This window comes from Ursus americanus, chromosome 14 (genome assembly GCF_024610735.1).
Source record: "Ursus americanus isolate L20-20 chromosome 14, mUrsAme1.1.p, whole genome shotgun sequence".
NCBI lineage: Eukaryota > Metazoa > Chordata > Mammalia > Carnivora > Ursidae > Ursus > Ursus americanus.
Genome location: NC_142140.1, coordinates 22,563,446 through 22,590,027, shown reverse-complemented (window position 1 = coordinate 22,590,027; position 26,582 = coordinate 22,563,446). Strand labels below are relative to the sequence as shown.

Here is a 26,582-nt window from a genome sequence, read left to right as displayed (position 1 = left end):
GAGAGCTTTCCACAGAGTGAGTAAACCGAGGGAGGACGTACTAGAATCTAGGCTTCTTCCTCTGCCTCTACAAGTCTTGCTGCTGTCCCACAACTCATCATAGTTTAGATTAACGTATGCTACGTAGAGTCTGACCAGTCCTTCGTCTTCTTCTGAATAGCTTAGGCCAAGTAGATATAAATAATAAGACACAGTTCTCAACCCTCAATTTAAAATTCCATCTGCAGGACTGCGAAAGTTATATAAATGTTGACAGAGCTTAGTTATATTTACACAGTTACAGCTGAATTTAAAATACTTTTTTTTTTAATCTTTAAAACCGTTCTCTGAGGCGATTCTCTGCCCCTCCCCAGTGAGCACCTATGAACTCCTGACGGGGCCAGGGCGACATGGAGGAGTCCACAGAAGCCCAGACAGCTGACGAGCCATCTGCCCCAGCGAAGGCACACAGTGAGCTGGGACAGGGAGTGGGCTACCTGGAAGCCAGGAGACCCAGCTGAGCAAGGTGGTCTCAGAAGCAACCTTCAACAGCTCTCAATACCAATTCCAGATTAGACTGGATTCCCCAAGCAGGAGGGAGGCAGGGAAAACTATGTGCCTGGGAAAGCTAGCCTAGCAGGGGATAGTCTGAAAGAGACCACTTGAGGTGTAAGGTGAGAAATTGGGAATAAATTCCCTACAGAGGAAATCATCTGATTCATTCTATGCCAATTTCATAGCAAAGAAATGCTAGTACTTCCTTACTGGCCTCAAGGGGTCCCAAGATCATTCTGTTGCAAAAGCTAGGAGAGGAGCTGGAGGGGAAAAAAAGATAGGTTCAGGCATTCATCCCTAAAAGCTATGCCAATTCTTAGCTAAAGTATTTAAACAAAAGAAGAAAGCACATATGACCAAGCTCTTGTGAAATTATTTATCAGTTCTCTTTCTTTAACTGGAAAATATGGAGCGATTTTTCTGAAGACAGATTCACAATAGGTTCCTTAAAAGAGCAACCTGTTTTGAAATTTAAAATATTTGTTTGCCAAAAAAAAAAAAAAATCAGTCATATTTGAGTGAAGAGTACATTGAAAGAGGGGCCCTCTGAGTATTAGAGACTTTCTTTCCTGAAAGAGCATTTGCTGTTAAGTCAGTCTTAATGAGCGCCACCCTACTACCCATAATAAAAGTTTCAAATTCCTTTATGTGTTAAAGGAACTCCCAGCAAAGGTGAGAACCAACCAAGGTTTCACCCACCAGTGAAGAAGGTGATTAAAAAACCCAGAAGTTCAAGCGTTTGAGTGCCTACTGACCCGGGCTTTGAGCTGAGACAAAGGACCCAGAAGTAGGATTTTATGAAAATAACTCTTGAGAACATCTGCCCACTTAACTGAGCCTTGTCTCCATAGGAAAATAAGTTTGTAGGAGGTATCTATTTTATCCTGTTACAAAATACCGTAATACACTCGAGATGAGAAAGTGTCTTGTCACTTCTATTTTTAAAATAAAATTCTTTAGAAAGCCCCATGCCTTCCTGACTTATGAAAATACAAAACAGCCCTATCTTCAAGCTGCCAACCTGTAATGAATTTCTAGTTTTATGCAGAAAGGAAGGGGGAAAAAAAACCCACAAAAAAACAGTGAAGCTCTGGTTTTATGGGAGTGACTAGTGTTTTCTGTAATGTTGTTTTCTAGGTGAAAATGTAATGGCATCAATTAGCTATCTTGCTCCTGGTGCATTTTCTGTAATCTCTGTTTTATAAAATAGATGGAGATTTTTTTCTTTCTATCCTTTTTCTAAACGAATTAAATACTGCTCCATGAAATAAAACACAGGATGTATTCATATAGCTATTTCTATAAACCCACCTTCGCGTAAGACTAACACCAAACAGGCTCACGTCTCAGGAGCTGTTTTTTTTTTTTTTTTTTTTGGCCTCGTTTGGTTGCATTTACAGCGTTAAGGCTTTTCTAAAGAAAAGCGTATTTTTACACTGAAACTACAGACCGAAAGATGAACACATCTTCCTAGAATATATACTGTCTTAAAAATGGAAACAATCATAAAAATATGCTCTGAGAATTTCAGATACTTGAGCTGTTTTGCTCTTAACGTTGTTCTTTCAAGATGCTTTTTGCACATTAACATTACAGAAAGGTTTATGAACTTTAAGCCATTTGTTAACTTCAAAGATGGGGGGGGGGGACCTGTTAATGTTTGTTATTTCAAGAAAAGAAGCCATTCCACCCTGACTCAGGAAACATGCCGAAAAGCAGTTCTGAGAACACGATTTTTTGTTAAAGGAAACTTTTACTTGTTCACACACTTCACACGTAACAAGGTACTGTTATTTCCACAGAGTACTGAGGCTGTGGATAAACAGGTACAGAATGATCTTTTGTGATCTAAGTTTGTCTTCACAAGTGTGAGCTCACACAGGTACAACCCTGCCCAGCCACGACCTACCCGTAAGGCAGTGTTTCTTGACATTAGCACTTTGGAGGCTGGATAGGTCTTGATTGTAGGGGTACATACCGCACCGTGTACCAGAGTGACCAACAACCCAGGCCTCTACCATGCCCAATTTAACAACCCGAAGTGGCTCTAGACATTGTCAAATATCCCCAGGGTGGCCCAAAATCACCCCTGGTTAAGCAACACTGATCTATGGTCGTGTACACTGGGAGATGTACTCAGCCCCAAACGAAAGGCTGGCCTAGTTCAGCAGACCTCATAATCCTTAATACGTGCCACTCGTTCCTTCTCTTCCCTCCCGCGGCCTCCGCCGTGGGCAATCCTGCAAGGCGAGCATGTGCCTGTTCTCTGACTCTCGCGTTCTCTGGCTGTCTCGCTGCTCTCTCTCCCACACACAGATCCTGGCTACTCCAGGGCTCACCCTGAATCCTATGCTGACAACCAACGTGGCCTGGCAAATTCAGAGATCCCATTTTTCCCTTTCAAGAATCTTCAAGGGGTTGGATGTGAACTTTGCTGATAGCACTTCATGCCCTTTCTTACTGGCATACTCTCCTTGAATACGAATTCCCAGAACGCAGGAATTAACATCCCACACTCCGAGTGGCTGGAAAGTCTCTAAGAGCAAAGGCTCTGTTAACATCTCCAGCCTTGTCTTCGACCACTTCAGAGCCTGACGGAGACACTTTCCATTCCCATGGTTGCCCCTGCTGTACCACTTAGTCCCCTCCGGCCTGGTAAAGTCAGACCCAGTGCTTCTCATGGGACACCATCCCTGACCGCTTCTCTGCTCTCTCTCCAAGTACCTTCATTTCCTCGAGTTTGTTGCGGAAAGCAAGACCTGAGCCTGATGAGCATCCTATCCCCCCAGCATCTAGGCCAGGCCAGGCACAAAGTGCTACGTTAAAACTCAGGGAACCAATGCACGCCAGGTGCATGTCCTTCCACCTCCCCCAGTGCACCTGTCATTCACCTGACCACCACTGGGAAAACCTGAGAACACACCCAGTTACACAACTTTGTGAAATCCCATCGTGAAGACCTACTCCACACCTCATCGCACAGTCCATAAAACCACGTGACTTGTCTGCAGTAGGAACCGGAAGGCTCGGCTTTTCCTAAGTGATTTCTGACATCTCAGAAGACAAACTCAGCCATCATCCAAAGAAAACAAACAGCTTTAAAAAGCAGCTACCTCCCATTCCTCGGCTTTTATCGGTCTTTCTTAAACCCAATGTTTAGAAAGCATTCACTCTAACAAAATAAATTAAGCTTCATCGTACTACACATTTCTCTGGTTTTATCATACCACTCAGCATTATCTCTGTAAAGTGGTATTTTGATAAATGTGGAGAATACAGTTCCTGTCACTAAACAGCCTTGTGTATCTATACCAGTCGGAGATTCAAAAGGGAACGTGCTTACCAGCGACACGGTTGTCTGTTGTAGGACCCAAGTAACCATAGCTTTAATCGAGTACTTCCCACACCTCCTCCCTAATCCCAAATGTGGAGGACAGACACATTTCCATAATACGGGAGGATTTTATAAGTTAATTATAACCCAAAAAACGTGGAGGAAAAAAAACAGCTCATTTTTCTCCTTTTTTAACTAATAAAAGCTATGATTTTATGGAAAAGCAATGAAAACACTAGATAAGTATCTCTGCCGTGGATTAGCAGAAATGCGTAAGGATATTGCACTTTCTATGCCAACATTAATTAGTGCCCCGCTCCAATGTCTTCTCGCCTTTGTTTTAATTTAAATGTAAATTCAAGTGAATGTTATATTTTAGATCCTCTCCACATTCTTATTGACAAATAAGATAAGAGGAACACATCGGCAGAGACTAGGTCTTTCCACAAGCCAACTAGCAGCATGATACTGCATAATTATCATGGGATAAAGATTATTACAGGATAAAGCTAAAAAGCCCTAATGGAAACATTCGGATAAGGAATAGAAGATCAAAGGGGATATGAAAACAGGCATACATCCTAACTAGAGTCTAAACGACAACTTCCTGCACCTCCTCTCTGCCTTTGATCCAATAAACGTTTATTGAACACCGACTGCTTGCCAGGCTATGCTCGGTGCAGGAGACACAAATACTAAGATAGAATCCCAATCCTATCCTTCAGAGTTTGGGTAGTCTCTGGCTACGAGTGTAATACTCCTACGTTACAGAGGTACATAAGGCTGCTCCTGCGTCATCCAACAGAGAAGATTTGAGTCTTAAGTTCCCATTTAAATTCATACCAGGCACATCTCGATTGCTCACTAGCCACATGTGGTTAGTGGTTACCGATCGTACTGGACCCGTGTGCATCAACACACATAGCTAAGAGATATAGTGAAAGAATATGTACATCATCACAGAACCTTCCACTGCACAGACTCGGCGCAGACACCAAACCATTGATCTCTATCACTTACTGATCCTATAACACTAAGGAAATCCTCAGGTAGCCTATGAGTCTGTCTTGACACAGACGCGACTGAAATGTTCTTCAGTGAAGGAATGGCTAAACAAATTATAACCTAGCCATACAATGGAATGCTATGTAGCAATTAAAAAAAACACAATAGGTCGGTAGGTACTAGCACACAAAGATCTCTGCAACTGCATGTTGATAGCAGGTTGATTAAGAAATATACAGTGTAGGGGCGCCTGGGTGGCTCAGTCGTTAAGTGTCTGCCTTCGGCTCAGGGCGTGATCCCGGCGTTCTGGGATCGAGCCCCACATCAGGCTCCTCCGCTATGAGCCTGCTTCTTCCTCTCCCACTCCCCCTGCTTGTGTTCCCTCTCTCGCTGGTTGTCTCTCTCTGTCAAATAAATAAAATCTTTAAAAAATATATATATATATATACAGTGTGATACCATTTGGGTAAAACTCACACATACTGAAATGTACCCCATTTTCCAGAGACCTATCTTAAATACACAAATATACAAAAACAAATGTATTGACCAGATACATAGTTATTCTTACAGTGGTGTCCAAAGGGACTTTGGACCGTATCATAAATGTATATAAAAATTAAAACAAGCTACTGGAGGATAAGGTATTCATATTTTCTTTACTAAGACAGAGTAAATTTAATTGCCACACCTTCTATACTTTCCAGGTGCCAATAAAAGTGCTCTGAGATAAATACGTAAGACTTTTTATATCTAAAGATTCTATGCTGGATAGAGTCTGGAGTTTATAATTCATATGTTCTTGAAGTTTAAAATCCACAGAGCATACGCAGTTGTTACCATGAATTTGAAAATAATCTGGGATTACTGAAAATGCAACAGTTCTCCCCTGTGCTCAAAGTCATTCATGCACCAGACAATTGTGGTGGGCGGGGGGAGTGGGGAGAAATAAGAGACCCAGTTTCCATCTTTAAGCACCCTGCAGACTAATGGGAAGGCCCACACTCGGAAAGATCTTAGAATGGCATACAGGTCATGAACGAGAAGGACAGGGAGATACAAGAGCATACGGCAGATATGGAAGGAGAGCAGGAATCCAGTAGACAAAATGTGTGCTGTAGGGAAGACGACAATGATTCAGGCAAAGGATGTAAGTAGGAGTGTGGAGATCAAAAGGATCATAAATGCCTCCGCTTGGACGTGGGTAGTATAGGTGAAAGAGAGGAGGCAGACAAGAGTCAGGACTATGCAAGGCTTCATAAGTCATGGTAAAGAACTGGGATTTTATTTTAAAGATAGTGGGAAGTCACTGAAGAGTGGTTTTAAATACAGCAGTGGTATGATGAGTTCTGTTTCTGTAGAAGGCTGCAGGGTAGAAAATGGGAGACAGGACTGGTGAGCTGGGCAAAATGTAATGTGAGCCCCTAGAATGCAGGTGATGGCAGCACAGAGAATCAGAGACAGACCAAGGCGATGAAATAGACCAAGGTGGTTTGGATTCAATTGATGGAGAAAATCAATATGCTCAACTGTCCCAGCTGGAGAGACAGGAACTTGTCAAATGTCTTTGAAATGTCTTTTTTTGTGATGCCTGGGTGGCTCAGTTGGTTAAGAGTCTGGCTTCAGCTCAGGTCATGATCCCCAGGGTCCTCGGATCAAGCCCCGCAATGGGACTCCCTGCTCAGGAGGAAGCCTGCTTCTCCCTCTGCCCCTCCCCCTGCTTGTGTGTGGGCACTCTCTCTCTCTCTTTCTCTCTCTCTGACAAATAAATAAAAGCTTTAAAAATTTAAATCTTTTTTTTTAATGTTAAAAATCTTCATCTTCTTTTATAGATCCACAATCCTTTATCTGTGATCCCCAAATCCAAAAAGCTCTGAAAATGGACAGGACTTCTGTACCATGGCGGCAAAACCCGATCTGAATTAACATCGGCTTCTAATTTTTGCCTTATCCCATTCTACAAGAATACTCTACATATTTCATTGTCAAAATACTAGCATCTGTGACTATGGGGTACAACCGGAAAAGACATTAGGTTCGTGAGAGAACAGTTGCTGTATGTACTATGCTGCCTTTAAAAAAATCTGAATTCAGCAACACATTCGGCCCCCAGGGTTTCTGTGAGGAATTGTAGATGCTAAGTTGGCCATATTCACTTTCCAGCTTTCACGGTGACACACACCACTAGTGACCATACAGGCCATAAATCTGTGCCTGTGTTTGGTCAGGGAGGTGGGATATGGGTCGGTCAGTTATTGTTCTTGATTGTGTGATTCTGGAGTTAAGAATGCATATGCGTATTCTAATGGCTGACCTTTAGACATGCACCAAATAAATCGGGAAGCGGCCATGTTTATGGAGTTTTCATGCCATTATGGCGAAAGTGGTACAAGGCGTAACTTCATGGATCTCCTCCCCTGGGGACTGATGCTTGTTTCTAACAAGGAGTGTGCTGCAAGCAGCCAGGGGCAGCAAAAGGAATCAATCCCAGGCCTCTACCTACAACCCATCAACATTCATTCTTTTTTTTTTTTAAACCCTTTGGCACAGTACTCTGCTAGGGGATTTAGAGACAACAAATAAATGACATGTGACCCCAAACTGTTCTCAGGGAAGTTGCTCCAAAGAAGATGTTTCAGAAATGTTTGTTAAAATAGTAAACTAGAAATAAAGAGAATATCAGTCTGTACCATTAACAATGAGGTGAGAAAAATAAGCTGCTAATCGCTTTTGCGTTGAGAGAGCCTGAAATCAGGGAGAAAAGTGTATCTAGAGAAGCAAGGGCTTTGATGGATAAGATTTGGAGAGACAGCGGGGGAAGGAAATTAAAAAAAAAAAATCAAAGCATATCTTCCTGATTGTCTAGTAATGGAACTCCCCCATTGGGACCCCTTGAGAAATATCGTTAATAACGTACCCTGTTCACCAAGCAATGCGTGGAGTTACAATGAGGTTCACTTTTGGAGCAACGCTCACCTGGAAGCAGCCGAGTTTTCTTTGAGTTGCGAAGACAGTAAAGCAAGGAGGTGGTTGGTGATTTTACATCCTTTTGCAAGAGTAGAGAAACGGACCAGAAAGGTCTTACCTTCAACGCAAGACGGCTGAGCCCGCGTTGTGCCAGCCACCTGCCCTGGGAAGCAGGAGCACTTGACTGTTTGTGACCGCTCTTCTATGCGGTTCTTGTTACAGCACCTGTGCACAGCGACCACCTCACAGGTCCCTTGCTTGATTTGGTGGTGACCTGATGGATTAAAGGGGAGAAAAACAGACCCAGTGCTGTCAGGAAAAAATGAAGCTACGAAGTACGTGAACGATACCATGACCACATTTTCCAGCTTCCTGCACCATGCTTAAGAATCTTTGTAACTTTCTGTTTTGATGTCATTTCAAATATATATAAAGGTGTTAAGAATAGTGCAAAAAATTCCTGTAAACCTGTGGTAGACAGAAATTCAGCCCCCAGGACCTTCAGCCCCCAGGACCTTCAATCCCTGGTATCACACCCATTATGTTACTTACATGGCGAGAGAGATTTTGTGAATTTAAACCACTAACTGGGGGACACCTGGATGGCTCTGTCGGGTTAAGTGTCTGCCTTCAGCTCAGGTCATGATCCCTGGGGCCTGGGATGGAGCCCGGCATCAGGCTCCCTGCTCAGCAGAGAGTCTGCTTCTCCCTTTCTCTCCTTGCTCGGGCTTGCGCTCTCTCTCTCTCCCTCAAATAAATAAGTAACATCTTTTTAAAAAATAAATAAAAATAATTAAATCACTAACTGGTTGATCGTAAGAGAAGGAATTTGCCCTAGACTGTCCAGATTGAGCTAACGGGCTCACATGAGCTCTTAAAAGCAGAGAGATGGAGCAGAAGGGAAGTCAGACTGAAAACATGAGGAGGACTAAGGCACTACTGCTGGCTTAAAGACCTAGCGGTCAAAAGGCAAAAAAGGCAAGGAAATGATGACTTCAGTCCCACACCCACGAGGAACTGATTCAGCCAACAAACGGAATACATGCGGAAGCAGATTCTTCCCCAGAGCTTCCAGAAAGGAATACACGCCTGCAGATAACCTAGATTTTTACCCAGAGATCAGACTCTAAGCAGAGAATCCAGCTACACTGTGCCAGACTTCGGACCTGCAGAAACAAGCCCCTAAATTTGTGGCGTTTTGTCATAGCAGCAATAACGAAGACCTTTTATCCGGATTCACTGTTGTTTACATGTGACCCTCTTTGTCTTGTCATTCGCTCTCTTTCACATATCTTTCTGAGCCATTTTAGAGTAACCTGCAGACATGATACCCTTTGACCCTTTAGTAACACTTCAGTGGGTATTTCCTAAAAACAAAACCATTCTCTTACATCATTATCAAAATCAGGACAGTTGACACTGATCCAGTGCTATTTACACAATGCTATTACACAAGCTTCAGTTTTGCCAGTTGTCCTAATAATGTCTTTTCTAGCCATTATTCCCCTTCTTTCAGGATCCAACTCAGGGACCTGCATTGTACTTAGTTGTCACATTTCTTTAGCCTTCTTTAATCAGAAAGTATTTTTCAGCCTTGATCTTTCTTAACCTTGACATTTGTCAAGAATACATGCCAGTTATTTTGTAGAATGTCCCTCAGTGGGTCCAATGGCCCTGGTCAAGTCTTCAAAGACTCCAATTCCAGTCAACAGCTTAAATGCCATCTGAGAACCCTAAAGGAGGACCACCTAGCTAAGACACTCCCAGATTTCTGATGCTGACAGACTGTGTGAAGTAATAGATGTTGACTGTTTCAAGCTTCTAAGGATTGGGCTACTTTGTTACACAGCGATAGGTAACCAATACACCAACTCTGGCTACATCAGGATGGGAGAGACTTACCTTTGCTCTGACAAAAATTATGTAAACAAGGTTGTGGAGGTAATGTTGAGGAAAATATTAATAAGAGACAATCGTTTCAAGCACCCTCAATTTTCACACACACTTTTTACATGTAAGTTGCTCTGTAAATTACAAGCAATCTCATCTACTTATTAAAACAGGCTTCCCCAGAGATGCCCGGAGGCTAATGCTTTGGTTTCTGCTGTTGGGTGCATGTACTTCAGATCACAAAACTAGTTTACAAATCTGAATTATGGAATATTTTTAATTGATGAAACTAGCCCTTCCACAAAACAACTTCTGTGTTATCCTGAAAAATTTCTAGCCCTTTCTTCTGTGTTACCCGTGGGTGGAAGCAAAATTCAATCATTGGCAAGAACAACTACTCAAAGTTTCATTTGTAAAACACACAGAAGCAGAACCAGCACCTAGAGACTCAAACCACCATCCTGAGAGGAAGTTTTCGATCTACTACAGAAGAAAGCATAAAGTGGTTAAAACTATAGACCCAATTAAGCATACACAAGAATGTTGATTCCCCATCGGTAGTTGCATACAACTGTAACAAGTAAATACAAACAAATTGTCATTACGAGGTCGGGAATGTAGGGTGGGCATTTAGTGCTGAGCAGGCAGGGCAGCAAGGACTGCGAAGAGTTCAAGAGGGGACCCTGTCTCTGGTTTCCAATTGCAAGTAAGCTCCTTCAGGTCGCACGTTCCCTGAATGACTAGCCATGTGGTGGGGGCCAGGGTGAATTCATCCTCTGTCCTCCAACAGGGCCTTCCCTTCCCTGTGGGCCACTGTCACGGCTCACCCAGCTGCCACAACAAAGGACCACAGGCTGGGTGGGTTAAACAACAGATCAAGGTCCTGGCCAATTCAGTTCCTGGGGAGGGCGTTCTTCGCAGCATGCCACAACCAGCGGCCTTGTAGGTCCTCCCGTGGCAGGGACGGAGTGCTCTGCTGTCTCCTTTTTTTTTTTCCCACAAAAACACTGGCTCTCCCAGATTAGGGCCCCACCTATATGACCTCATTTAACCTTCATTTCCTCCTCACAGACTCTGTCTCCAAATACAGATATATTTGGGGGTTAGTACGTGAACAAATGAATTAGGGGAGCCCACAAATATTCAGTCCCTATACCAGCCATCCTGCATTAATTAGATTTTAAATGATCCTAGAGAGTCAAGAAGGAAGCACTAAACCTCATTAAGAAAATAAAATAAATGCATTTTAGTAACAGAATAGTTGAGAAGTGATTGGGACATTCATTAATATTAGAGTTGGCTTAGAACTCTGCTATATATAGATAACCATCCACAAATGCAAACAGATTTTTTTTTCCTGCTCAAATTTGTCTCTGAATAATCAGCTCGTGTGGTCTAGGATTTTAGTCACTTATATAACGGACTATGGTACCTTATTGATTTTTAAGATACAATGTTTTTCTCATCTTTAAACATTTCAGGTCTCACAACAGATAGCATCTTATCATTGTAACTGGCAATGCTTTTGTTCCTTAGAAATACACAAAATAGCAGTGCATCTCACAAGTGATGGCATCTTAGATTTGATAAAATAGGGTAGGTTGCAAAGCACTGTTTTAAATCCTTTACAAATATTATCCTGTGTGATCTTATAAAAATGCTATGATGTGGGGCGCCTGGGTGGCACAGCGGTTAAGCGTCTGCCTTGGGCTCAGGGTGTGATCCCGGCATTATGGGATCGAGTCCCACATCAGGCTCCTCCGCTATGAGCCTGCTTCTTCCTCTCCCACTCCCCCTGCTTGTGTTCCCTCTCTCGCTGGCTGTCTCTATCCTGTCGAATAAATAAATAAAATCTTTAAAAAAAAATGCTATGATGTAGGTCCTGTTTTTATTCCTTTTGTACATTTAACAAAATGCACATTACTTTGCCCAAGGTCACACAACTAGAAGCTGAAGAGGACAGATGCACACCCCGGCAGTGTCTATACAGTCGTAGAATGCGGGGGAAAGCCAGTATTTCACTAAGTGGAACCTAAATGGCGTAACCACCTCAGCAAACCACAAGATATGGCTCAGTTTCCCAGTGAAAACAACTTTCCTACACAATGACAGTGTTTGTGGGACTCCCCTAGCCACGATTTCTAGTCATTTATACCCTGTTGACAATGGACTGTGGGCTTTGAATAAGAATGTACCTCATTTCCTTATCATCTATAGTTCCTGACAACGGAGGCTCGGTATTCAGAAATAAGAACTTAAAATTGCTCAAGGAGTGATGCTGGCAGACAGGGATCCATTGTGGGCTACTATGCACAGAAATCACAGATTCCATGCTTGGCATGAGCAACTCATCTTGTATTAGGGTTCTCCAAAGGGAACCAACGTGAAGCAGGTATACACACATAAGGAGATTATAAGAAAGTGGCTCACGTGATTATGGAAGCTGAAAACTCCCAAGATCTGCAAGGAGAGTCAGCAAGACCGAGACTCCAGGGAGCCAAAAGTTCCGTTGCAGTCTAAGTCCAAAAGCTTGAGACCCAGGAGAGCCAACGCTGTCCTTCCAGTTGAAAGACTGGCAGGCTCAAGACTCATCAAGAGCTGATGTTTCAGTTTGCAAAGGCAGGAAAAGACTGATGTCCCAATAAAAAATCAGGAAGAATTCTCTCTCGCTCAGGGCAAGGTCACTCTTTTTGTTCTACTGTGGCCTTTAGCTGATTGGATGAGGCCCACCCACATTAAGGAGGCCAATCTTCTTTACTCAATCTATCAATTCACATGCTAATCTCATCTAAAACACCCTCAAAGAAACATGCAAACTAATGTCCAATCAAATATCTGGGCACCCCATGGCCCAGTCAAGTTGTCATATAAAATTAACCACCATAAACATCATAGAACTATGAAGTGTAGACTTGCTGGTTGGGGGGGGGGGGGATGAAAGCTTTTAAAAGAGACAAGAAATTAATGGCTAATCATGGTAAACTTAGTTCTCGGGAAAGGTACAGGAGGGATGCCTTATTCAGTAAAATTACTACCAAAGAGTGGCCACTGCAAGTAAATTCACTTAAAACAAAGATACATCTCTCTTTTCAGCAGCAGGAAACATTTTGGTTGGGGATCACCTTGAAAGCTAAAGCTAACAACATGTAAGTATTGAGAGTGAGAGATTGTAGCTCAAACTTCCCATATGGGATTTACCTTACAGGCGTGAACTGAAATAGATAAGACTAAGTTGTTCAAAAGTAGAGCTGCTATCAGAAGCAAAACTGGCCCAAAAGAAAACAAAACACTATCCTCTTTGTGCTATCTCTTCATCCGCTGGGCCATTTCAGTTTTGTCTGGGTAGGGAGAAGGGAGGATATTTATTTCTATCTATTTAACCAATATTTCGATACAGTGTACTTTGTACAAGACACTGTTCTCAGTGCTTCTGGAGACATGTGAGTGGGGAAACTTTAAAATTGGTCCTTAACCCCTTTCCACACTTTTGATCATGTAATCGGGTTGCATATTTTCTTTTCGGAAAAGGTGACTCCAAAAATGTCAAGACTATAAAATGTAAGATGCCTAGTTCCCTCACTCACTTGAAGTTAATGTGGACAGCATTAAAACCATTATGATAATTCTTAAAACAATAATTTATTACTTGGGATTGCTACCGAAGATGGAGTAACTTTATGGGAAGAGGAAATTGCTTATCTTTTTTTTTTTTTTTTTTTTTTCTTATTAACCAAGCTTTTAAGAAAAGTTGCCAACCACAAAGGAAATGCCCATTTGCAGTCAGGGCTGTTGCACTGTTAAAGAGAGAAAATACGAAACCTCATTTGCAATAGAAGTTCTTCCACTGAAACTACTTGAAAGCTGATAGAGAGTCAGGAGACATCAGATTAGGGTGACTTACTTCATGCTTTTATTTCCCTTGGACCCTTTTCCTTTTGTTCAAATCCCATTTCCCCTTCCTCGTCCTGCCCAGCTCAAGAATATACACCCTTGAAAGGAAGCCTCACACTCCAGTGATCTTCGAAGGCATTTATTTCACCTGCGTGTGGGTTTTTTCTCTATGGCATTCTCAGCCTTTCTCTCCACGAAAGCACAACAGAGGAAAGAGAAAGCTGAAAAGAAGAATTCATGAAATGAAAGCAGACAATGAGGTAGTGGCTAGCCACTGCCTTTGGAAAACATGCCTAGTATTCCTCGTTGTGGTTCTCTTATAATTCTCAATGTTCTCCCCCTATACCTGTCCCAACTTGGCTTTCAGTCAAAAAAGGGGTATGTCACAGTATAGATGTAAAACTATGGTAGCCATGGAACCACCAGCTGGACAAGCTTGGTAACTTACTTGTGGAGACAAATACCTTCTGAGCCCGTGGAGTGTGCCAGGCCATCTGCTGGGTTTGCGGATAGAGTAGTAAATAGGAGAGATGGCCTTCAGTCTCAGCAAGTACAGACACCAAACAAAATACCTCGCAAAACTCCCAAGGAGGGAACAGTCTTCTCCTTACCTTCTGGTAACAACAACAGAGGGAGCAATGGCCTTGGAGTCAAAATTGCTGAGCTAGCATGCCAGCTTGCAGACTTGGGTAATTCCACGGAGCTTCTCACTCTCATTTTCTCATATCTAAGTACTTTATTATCTACCTCACATGATGGTTATGAATTTTAAAGTGATTAATGAACACAGTGAGCTATTTGAAGAACCACAGATGTTGAATAAATGACTTTGTTTTTCGTTGACACATTTATTCAGTAAATATCTGTTGAGTATTTACTCTATGCTGGCACATGGTAACAATGCTGAATAAGAGTCCCCCAAAAATCCTCTTCCTTAAGGACTTTTCATATTTTAGTGATGAAAGAAACACAAAGCAGGAAAGATACAATTTAAAATAGGGAGGGCCAGAAACTAACATTTGAGTGAGAAATTAAAGCAGTAAGAAAATAAATCCTGCAGATATCAGAGAGAAAGAGGCCCTTAAAGCTGGAGCTATGTGAGAGAAGGAGAAATTAACAGATGATGCCGGAAAGATAATGGAGTGTAAATGGGCAGAATACAGGGGGCCTCATGGGTCACTGTCGGGGCTTGGGCTTTTACTCACAATGGGATGGGAAGCCCCCGGAAATGATGAACTTAGAATGACCTGATCTGACCTACATTTCTAAAAGATCTATTATGATCAGAACAGACTGAAGAAGAGCAAGGATGAAAGCAGGGACATAGCACCTGCCACAAAAATCTAAGGAGAGGTGATGATAGCTTGAACCAAGGTCACAGCAATGGAAATGGTAAGAAAATGTTGGGTTCTGGATTTATTTAGAAGGTAGAAGGGACAGGATTTGCTGATGGGCTGAATTTAAAATGTGAGATAAAGAGAGGAGTCAATGCTGACCCCAAAGTCGACCTGAACAATGAGAAATGTAGGGTTGTCCCTTAAATAAATAAAGAGAAAACTAGGAGCTTGGTTGTTACATTTTAGATGCCAATTAGATTTTAACTGAGGAAGGTCAAATAGGCAGTTAGACATTTGAGTCGAGTTCAAGAGAGAAATGCGGCTTTAAGGTGGGCAGTTACTCACCCCTGCAATATGGGATAGTATTTCAAGTCATGACACTAGATAAAATCCCCAAAAGAACAATAGTAGCCAGACAATTAAAAAAATAATAATCACTTACATGTTGAGTTTGGGAGAAGAGAAAAAGTAGCCAGTGGCCTAAATAGAACCAAAAATAAATGTGTGGGGGACAAACAGTTGGGTTCAAGATGGAGGCAAAGCAAGATCCGGAACTCACTTCCTCTCACAGACACAACAAATCTACAACTACATATGGACTAATTCCCTCTAAAAGGCACCTGAAATTTAATGAAGAGAGCCTCCATAACAAAGGAATAAAGGAGAGCAATGAGACAGGAAGAAGCAGAGACATGGACTCACCAGGAAAAAAACATCCCAGCCTTAGTGAGTCAGGACTGGGAAGGATTACAAAGGTACGGAACTTTTTCCTGAGAAGCGAGGTATTCAAGCTCAGCATCAGGCATCCCAACCCTTAGATCCCACACAGGATGGACAAGCCCGCAAAACACCAGGCTTTGAAAATGGATGATTATGTTCAGAAGAGCTATAAAACTGTAGTGACTGAGAAAACCGTGTAAAGGGGCTCATGTGCAGAATCACTTGACCTAGAAACCATCTCAAAAACACCAATTTGAAAAGCCCTAAGTAAAAGAGTCCACATTTACTACTCTTAGAGAGTCTGCTGGAGAGGCAGGAGACAGCAAGGACTCTCCACAGAAACTGAGACGCTAGTGGGAGCCATTTTTGGGATCTCAGGCTATCTTCCTAATACCGGCGCTGAATGGTGTCATTTTGGAATTCTCCCTCTAACTTGCTAGCACCGGTGGGTGTGCCCACTGAAAGCCCCACCCACAAATGCAAAGAAGCAGTTGCTTCTTTGTACCCCAGCAATGGGCCAGGGGACAGACCCACCCACCCAACATAAGAGCACCAAAGTATTTACTGCAAATACTAACAGACGTAAGGGGAAAAGCTGACAGTAATACAATAATAGTAGGGAACTTGAACACTCCACTTACAACATTGCATAGATTATCCAGACCAAAAAAACCAGTAAGGAACCATTAGTCTTAAATGACACATTAGACCAGATGGGGTTAGTAGATATATATACATTCCATCCAAAAGCAGCAGAATACACACTCTACTCAAGTGCAAATGGAACATTCTCCAGGATATATCATGTTAGGCCACAAAACAGATCTCAATAAATTCAAGAACACTGCAATAACATCAAGCGTCTTATTTGACCACAATGGTATGAAAGTTGAAATTATAAAAAGATAACTGAACAACCAGTAGACCTTTGAGCAAAAAAGAAATAAAAAAGACCTAGAGATAAATGAAAACAGAAATATGACATACCAAAATCTATGGGAGGCAGCAAAAGTGGTTTCTAAGAGGGAAGTTCATAGCAATGCAGGCCTATCTCAAGAAACAAGAAAAATCTCAAATAATAAATCTAACTTTACACCTAAAGGACCTAGACAAAAACAAACAACAAAAAACAAGCAAAACCCAAAACTGGTAGAAGGATGGAAATACTAAAAATCAAAGTTAAAATAAATGAACTCTAGACTAAAAATACAATTTAAAAGATCAGTGAAATTAAGCTGATTCATTGACAAGATAAAATTGACAAACATGTAGCCAAACTAACCCCCCGCCAAAAAAAGGACTCTAATAAAATCAGAAATGAAAGAGGCAAAGTTATAACTGATACCACAGAAATGAAAAGTATCAAGAGACTACTATGAACAATTGCCTTCAATCTGGACAACCAGAAGAACTGGATGAGTTCCAAGAAACACAATCTTCCAAGATTGATTTGGGAAGAAATAGAAAATCTGAATAACCAATTACTAATAAGGATATTGAAACACTACTCAAACACCTCCCAATAAACAAAAGACCAGGACCAGATGTCTTCACTGGTAAATTCTACCAAACACTCAAAGAAAAAGTAATACCTATCCTTCTCAAACCCTTCCAAAAACTGAAAAGTGGGTAAAGCTTCTAAAAACATTCTATGAGGCCAACACTACCTTGATACCAAAACCAAACAAGGACACCACACACACACACACAAAAATTATAGGCCAACATTCTTGATGAGTATAGATGCAAGAGACCTCAACAAAGTACTAGCATACCTAATTCAACAATATGGGATTTATTCCAGGGATGCAAGGATGGTGCAACATCTACAAATCAATCTACATATCACATTAATAAAATGAAAGATAAAAATTATATGATCATCTCAAAAGATACAGAAAAGCCCTTGACAAAATTCAACATCCATTTATGATAAAAAGTCTCAATGAAGTGGATATAGAGGGGACATATATCAACATAATAAAGGTCATATATAACGGTCTTACGGTTAATATCATATTCAGTGATGAAAAGATGAAAGCCTTTCCTCTAAAATCTAGAAGACAAGGATGCCCACATTTTCCACTTCTATTCAACACAGTATTTTAAGTCTTAGCCAAAGTGATTATGCAATAAAAAGAAATTAAAGGCATCCAAATCAGAAAGGAAAAAAGAAAACTCGCCATTTGCAAATGACACACTATATTTAGAAAACACCAAAAAACTACTGGAACTAATAAATGAATTCACTGAATTTGCAGGATACAAAATCAATTTACAGAAATTTGGGCACTCCTATACGCTAAAAACAAACAAGCAGAAAGAAAAACTAAGAAAATAGTACCATTTACACTTGTATCAAAAAGAATGTAATACCTAGGAATAAATTTAATCAAGGAGCTGAAAAACCTGTACACTGAAAACTATAAGACGGTGATGAAAGTAATTGAAAATAACACAAATAAATAGGAAAATACACTTTGCTCACGGATTGGGAGAATATTGTTAAAATGTCTGTACTACCCTAAGAAATCTACAGATTAAATGCAATACTTAACCAAAACACCAACGGCATTTCCCAGAAGCAGAACAATTAATCTAAAATTTGTATGAAACCACAAAAGATCCCAAATAGCCAAAGCAATGTGGAGAAAGAACAAAACTGGAGGTATCAGGCTCCCTGATTTTAAACTACGCCACAAAACTGTACTAACCAAACACTATGGTACTGGCAATAGAAACAAATTGCTCAAAAGAAAAGAATTGAGAGCCTATAAATATACAAACATGTATAGGGACAAGCTACAAGAAGGAGCCAAGAAGAACAGTGTGTTCAATAAACGGTGTTGGGAAAACTGGCACAAATGAAAGAACGAAATTAGACCATTATTTACACCATACACAAAATTAATTTAAAATCGATTACACTTGAATGGAAAACCTGAAACAATAAAATTCCTAGAAGAAAAAATGGGCAGTAAGTTCCTTAACATCAGTCTCAGCAACATCTTTGTGACTCCAAGGGAAAGACAAACACATGAGACTACATCAAATAAACAGCTACCGCATAGCAAAGGAAACCATCCTGAAATGATAAGGCAATCTGATGGAATGGGAAAAGATATTTGCAAACTATAAATCTGATCAGGTGCAAATATGCGAAATATATAAAGAACTACAGCTCAACAATAAAAAGAAAACACTGTTAAAAAATGGGCAGAGGATCTGAGTATGCATTTCTTCTAAAAGGACATGCAGGGGCGCCTGGGTGGCATAGCGGTTAAGCGTCTGCCTTCGGCTCAGGGCGTGATCCCGGCGATCTGGGATCGAGCCCCACATCAGGCTCTTCCACTATGAGCCTGCTTCTTCCTCTCCCACTCCCCCTGCTTGTGTTCCCTCTCTCTCTGGCTGTCTCTCTCTCTGTCGAATAAATAAATAAAATCTTAAAAAAAATAAATAAATAAAAGGACATGCAGATGGCAAAGAGACACATGAAAAGATGCTCAATATCACCAGGTAAATGCAAAACGAAACCAGAATGAGATAACACCTCATACCTGTCAGAGTAGCTCTTATCAAAAAGACAAGGAACAACAAAGATTGGCGAGGATGTGGAAAAAAGACAATCTTCATACGCTGTTGGTGGGATTATAAACTGGCACTATCACTATGGAAAACACTATGCAAATTCCTCAAAAAATTAAGAATACAACTAACACATGATCCAGCTATTCCACTTCTGGATATTTATCCAAATAATACAAAAACACTAGTTCGAAAGATATAGGCACCCTCATGTTCACTGCAGCATTATTTCTAATAGCCAAGATATGAAAACAAACTAAGTGTCCATCAATAAATGAATAAAGATGTATAAACACAGACACACCAACATGTCTGGAATACTACTCAACCATTAAAAAAAAATGAAATCTTGCTATCTGGACAACATAGATGGGCTTTTGAGGGAATTATGTTAAGTCAAGTAAGTCAGGGGGCACCTGGCTGGTTCAGTCGGTTGAGCGTCCGACTCTTAGTTTCAGTTGAGGTCGTGATCTCCTGGGTTGTGGGACTGAGCCCCAACTCGGGCTCCTTGCTCAGTGGAGCATCTGCTTGAAAGATTCTCTCCCTCTGCCCCTCCCTAGACACATGTGTGTGCTCGCTCTAAAAATAAATAAATAAATCTTTAAAAAAAGACAGAGAAAGGGGCGCCTGGGTAGCGCAGTCGTTAAAGCGTCTGCCTTCGGCTCAGGGCGTGATCCCGGCGTACCGGGATCGAGTCCCACATCGGGCTCCTCCGCTATGAGCCTGCTTCTTCCTCTCCCACTCCCCCTGCTGTGTTCCCTCTCTCACTGGCTGTCTCTCTGTCACATAAATAAAAAAAAAAAAAAAAAAAAAAGACAGAGAAAGACAAATACCATATGATTCCACTTACATGTGCAACCTGAAAAACAAAACAAATGAACAAACAAAACCTTTCTTTAGATTTTAGCAGTTTCCAAATAAGAAGTTGGCGGGGCAGAGGCGGAGGTAAACTAACGTTACAAGAAATAACTAGAAAGCATTATAGAGGGCTAGACCCCAGGAGCCTCTGTTTAAGTAGCTACTCTGCCATCTCTCTCTTTCTGTGAAGCTTTTAACAAGTGGCTTCACTTCTCTTTGCCTTGCTGTCTATATCTGCAAAATAACACACTTTCAGGGTTTTGATGTGAACATAAAGGTAATACAGAGAGTGCTGCCTTGCTATTATTATTACTGCTATTCTTATGAACTATTAAACTGGGAGGATATAGAAAGAAATATAAAAATCTGGATGAAATTCAATTTTTTTTAAATTATACTTCTCAGAATAAGGAAAAAGTAAGTTGCCTTCTAGAAGCAGAAAGTCAGCACTGCAAAGGCCCCTTAATTCACTGAATTTGAGATCTGAGATAGTCAACAATCCTTGTTTTAATTTTTTCCATCCTGGCACATGAACCCCTTTATTTCCCCACAAGTATTCATCCAGTACCACCTCAAACCCTGAGTTCTCCCATCAGAAACCGCTGATGTCAATTTCAGGCATTTCCAATGATGCGAGTCCTGACTCCCATCCTTACTGCATAGGATTATACTGGCCACTTTGGTTCCTATTTCTCTGGCTTCTGGCTTTACTACGGCCTAGTACTTTTAAAGGTTTCAGACTCAGCAGGACCACTAGGGGACAGGAAATCAAATCAAGTGCCTCCCCACACTCAGTGGATCAGACCAGGCACCTTTCTTCTGAAAGGGTAACATAATTGCAGAGACAGAGAAGAGACTGCAAAAAGCCTCTCCATTTAGAGGTCACTGATGAAGCAGAGAGCCCACATTATATTTCACTTGCGTCTCCCCTCTGAGCCCCGGTCGGCTTCCCCCTCTTTCCTAGCACCAAAAAGAAAAAAAGGGGGGGGGGGAAGGGGGAAAAAAAAAGCAGGGAGAAAGCTAAGTATAGGTTTAACCAAAAAAAAAAAAAAAGAAAGAAAAAGAAAAGAAAGAACAAGTGAAATGGCTGTGTTCAAAGAAAATGTTTAAAAAGCTATACATATAAAATAGAGTAAAAGCAAATGAGAATTAAAGATAAAAATAAAAGTACTTGTTTAGTCCCTGCAAGTCTCTTTCAATATCTGCATTTATGATTTCCATAACATTTTGTAGACTGGTGGATAGATTTTTTATTTGTTCTACTAAATTTGTGTGCAGAACCACCTCAGTAGACTAAAATAAATTTATGCACGTATAATGTAGAAATTGGTGGTAAGATTCTATTTGTATGTTTAAAATATAAAAAGTAGGGGCGCCTGGGTGGCGCAGTCGTTAAGCGTCTGCCTTCGGCTCAGGGCGTGATCCCGGCGTTCTGGGATCGAGCCCCACATCAGGATCCTCTGCTGGGAGCCTGCTTCTTCCTCTCCCACTCCCCCTGCTGTGTTCCCTCTCTCGCTGGCTGTCTCTCTCTCTGTCAAATAAATAAATAAAATCTTTAAAATATATATATATAAAAAGTATATGTATATTCTTAACTTTTTCCCTTAGGAAATTTTGTTCTATTTTACTTCTAACTAAAATAGACTCCAGCAAGAAAGTGCATCATGTTTTTCATCATACTCTAAACAATATTTTAGGTGTTAAACTCTTATAAACATTTTTTGTTGACATATTATACATGTCATTAAATACCTAAGCCCAAATTAAAATAGAAAATTGCCCTAACATAGCGTTATCGACCTGTCCTTAATAGCACTTAGCAGAACCAATTTCCAACAGACATTGTAATTTTGTAATTCCAGTTAAAGATGGTAGAACACCTTTGTTGATCTCTCTTTCCTAAGACCCCACTAAGACTATAGTAAAGAAAGACATCAGATCCAAACTCAACAAAAGCAAAGAAAGAAAAACAAAGGTACCAGCAGCTGAGAGACATTTAATAGTCTTTTGGGAGACGGAAGGCAGGTCAATTAGCAGTGAGTGACGGGCAGAAGTGGATACTGAGGCAATGAGACTGATTCATTTCTAAGGGCCTCAATAGGTCCTGCAAGGCATGGGGTTGAAAGCATCAGTATACTCAAAATTAAAGTCCACTAGTCACTAAATCCTATCCATACTCAGAAATTCCACCATTCCCTAAGGAGGCACAATTGACCTTTGAACAATGGGTTTGAACAGCACAGGTCCCCTCATAGCCAGATTTTTAAAAATATAAATACAGTACAGTACTGTGAATGTATTTTCTCTTATGATTTTAAGATCTTCTTTTCTCTTACTTTATTGTAAGGATATGCCATATAATACATGTAACATACAAAATATGTGTTAATTAGACTGTTGATGTTATCAATAAGGGTTCCAGTCAACGGTAGGCTCTTAGTAGTCAAGGTTTTGTGGGAGTCAAAAGTTACATTCTGCACAGGGGTTGGTGCCCCTAACTCTTGCACTGTTCAAGAGTAAGTGCATAACATTTGGAGAAATTTTCTAATATCAAGAAGACTAAAATAAACAAAGCGAAAAAATAAAATGAGAGGGCAGAGAATTAATGCAAGGAACAGACAAGAACCTAGGAGTACTAACAATAATTGTAGGACTCAAAAAAAAAAAAAAAAAAAAAAGGAGATGATTAACTTTTACTGTGTGTCATGATGTGTGTGTGTGTGTGTGTGTGTATACACACACACGACACACAGTAAAATTCATCATATATATATACACATATATATGCCTATATACATGTCATTATACATATCCCCTTATTAGTTCTATATCTAATTATAATATATATGAAATCCCATAGTTAAATGGAGTATACATATGTACACACATACCCTTACTCATTAAATCTTTGACAATAAGTAAAGTAAGGGAGTAAGACAGTTGCAAATTCATCCATCAAATATTTACAAAAAAAACAAAACAAAACAAAACAAAACTAGATCTCAAATCCAGGTAATAGGATACTGAAAATCATATGATGAAAACATCAACAATAAGAAAACACTCTTAAGAATTTTTTAATAGCAAAATTAATCATTTTGCCAAAGAAAATCTCTCATGAAATTCAGAAAAGAAGAAGAGATGGAAAGAATGAAACCAAACAGGGAACAGTTAGAAAAACAATCCAGATGGCCCCAAATCCTATTCTAGAGATAGGGAACAAGAGCAAAAAGCACAGTGGAAATGTCACCAGGAAAAACAAAACAAAACATCTCCAAGATCAGAAGAATGAATAACTTGAATCCAGTTAGAGCAGACCAACACCGTAACAAACACTATCGTGAAATGTTAACTTTTAAGGATAACAACAAAAACATAGCAAAAAGGAAAAAAAAGTTAAGAAGTTTGAGAAGCCAGGATAGGAAATATTAACATGCAGAAAAGGAAATGAAATGATTCTATTAGACTTCTCAAAACCAATACGCAAATGCTAAAAACCAATGGAGCCATGCTTTCTAAATTCTAAAGGAAAATTTCTATATCCAACAAAACTGTCAATAGTGTGAAACAAAACATATTTCAGACATTGCTTCAAAACTTTTCTTTTCATGAATCCAATTATTTAAGAATTTACTAGAGGGTATGCTGCAGCAAAATAAAGGAATAAAGTTAAGAAAGAGAGAGACATGGGAAAACAAGAAATGCAATCCAAAAGATTAGTGAAACAAAGCCACGGGGTCAGTTTTTCAGCTAGTCAGAATGGAGATCTCTGGAGCAGAAGAAAATCTGATACGATGTATAAGCTAAAAACATTTACACATGTCAATCAACAAAACAGCTAGAAACAGTAAAACTGTCCAAGCAAAGCAGTATAATCTTTGCCTATCATAACAAGGGTTAATAATAAGACCTAAAATTGATGAATCAATAAATCAGAGTATATGCATATTGTTTAGAAATACGGTGTTATTAGAAAGTCTAAGATATAAAAAAGTAGTTGCAGCTGCAGGGGATACAGAGAGGGGAGACAGTTGATATTCAATAATATACCAATATTAATTTGGTAAATTTAATCATATATTTTGAAGTCTAATCAGCCAGATGATTTCCAAAGCCATCATATGTTATATTCCTAGTTGATTCCTTACATGCATACACACACACACACACACACACACACACACTCATACACACACATATGCATATACACACACACAGATGTACGCACACAGAAGAAGTGATTCCTTGCAGTTGATAACTATGTCTAAATATCTGTAAGTCTGCTATTTTAAGTAAGTCTTTTTTCTATGACAAAGGTTATTTTCAGGTAAAAAAAATATCTTTATGTACTGCACTTTTCAAATATATTTAAGTCATCACACCCTATATACAGTAATTCCTTACAAGAATATTGGCTAAAAACTCTTCTTAAAACCTCCAAGACAGGGGCGCCGTGGTGGCTCAGTCAGTTAAGCATCTGCCTTGGGTTCAGGTCATGATCTCGGGGTCCTGGGATGGAGCCCTGAGGTGGGGTCCCTGCTCAGTGGGCATTCTCCTTCTCCTTCTTCCTCTGCCTCTGTCCTTCCCCCTGCTTGTGCGCTCTCTCTCCCCCCCCCAAATAAATACATAAATAAAATATTTTTTTAGAAAACCTCCAAGACAGAAGTGAAAATCTCACTGAGTGTCGGGTTTATGATACTTCTTTTTCATGAGCACCTTCTCTTAAGACTAGAAGCTTCATGAAGACAGAGACCACAACTCATTCGTGATTGGATCTCCACAGTAAGCAGTCAATAAATGCTTCTTGAACTAAGGAGTTAATTCTTTCAGGCTTCTTTTTCATATATAGCCCACACTAATGCTAGAAAACACTCACTACCTTAAAGCTGCATCAATGGCCTATGAACTTGAGCCAGTAGAACCTTAATATCATGGAAAAGCCAAGGAAGATTTCCCTGTGTGAGACTGTATGTCCGTCCTCTAGGCTAGTCAGGGACTCAGACTCATTTAAAAAAAAGAAATTCAAATATAATCCTATTCAAATGCCAAACCTTTTATATCCTGTATTTTCATCTTTCTATTTTTGCTTTTTGTTTGCTTTTAATAAAACTTGAGAAAAACACTATCAAAAATGCCTCCCTCCTAAAAACATGATGGCTTTAAGAATGATGCCCAAAGAGGGGTAAAAATAGGGTTACTTGTGTGAGTTATGCAATTTGAATGCTATAAGGGTAGTAAAGTTTGCGGCCACCCAGGACAAGTTGGTGATAACATGTTTTAAAATGCCAGGAAAAAATCTAGTACAATATACCACTGCTGATAACAGTGATCATCTCTGAGAAATGACACTGAGGAAGACAATTTTTGGAATAAACAAGAATTGATTTTATAATTAAAGAAAATAAGAGCACCATAAAAATGGGTGTAAATAAAGCAGAAGCTCTCTTACCCATGTTCTGCAACAGCAGTTTTCAAACTAGGGTACGCAAACTTCTAGAAATACAGAAAGACTTTTGCAAAGGTACGCTCACAATTAAGGTAATCAATCCAGATTATCTCCTTGTCAAGTTCCAGTCCTAGGACAGGTAGCAATCCTTGGAAAGTGATGACGGAGCAGAAAGCAAGCTGAGGACAGAGCATAAGCTGACACCCCACAACACCCCCCTAACTTCCAAGTGCAACATAGGTGACATTCCTCAGCCACTCCTGGCTGCCCTAAAGCTAAGGGAAGGAAAAACAAACCGTTAACTTACAGACATCACAGTCCTGCAAGATAGGAGTCTCCCTCAGTTTACAAAATGTCTTAGTGATTTACCAGGAAAAAAAAAAAAAAAAGCATTCTTATCAATAACCTAACTTCCAGAAAGAAACTCCCAACTATCTTACTGTTAATGCTTTGCTAGAGGGAAAAAGCAACTTTAACCTGACAATGGCAAGGCCTCCAATATCTTACAGGCCCTCTTTAGCATACAGACATTCTTTTGAAAACCTCCCTTTTTCCTTACCTCCAACTCCCAAGTATATAATCAGTCACCCATCGCAACTGCGGGGCAGCAGCTCTTTCTGCCCATGGGTCCTGTCCCTGTGCTTTAATAAAACCACCATTTTGCACCAAAGATGTCTCAAGAATTCTTTCTTGGCCATCGGCTCTGGACCTCACTCCACCAAACCTCACCTATATTCCAAAACTCTATCTATAGAAAGCCCCTGAAAGGAGGAGTTTACTCCTAGAAATAGCTACTAAGCTCAGTCAGTAACACAACACTGGAACTGACATACTATGCCAAAAATTTATGGTATATTGTTAGTTCTACAGAATTCTTTCGTTCTGTCACAAGGATCAGGTAGATTGTAATTAACACATCCTTCTAAGAACAACGAATTTATTACTTACTGTACATTATCTCATTTGAAATGTTTCTTGAACTGGAGGGGAAGGAAGATAAGACCATGAACACAGG

At 40.3% G+C, this 26,582-nt stretch overlaps 1 protein-coding gene across 1 annotated transcript in view; it reads right to left on the bottom strand.

The window, feature by feature from the left end:
- TAFA4 (TAFA chemokine like family member 4) overlaps positions 1-26,582 on the bottom strand; it is a 151,080-nt gene that overhangs the window by 11,573 nt on the left and 112,925 nt on the right. Inside the window, exon 5 of the mRNA XM_087866693.1 lies at positions 7,959-8,114. Within this exon, the coding sequence (XP_087722819.1) occupies positions 7,959-8,114 (156 nt within the window). The remainder of the gene's footprint in view (positions 1-7,958; positions 8,115-26,582) is intronic.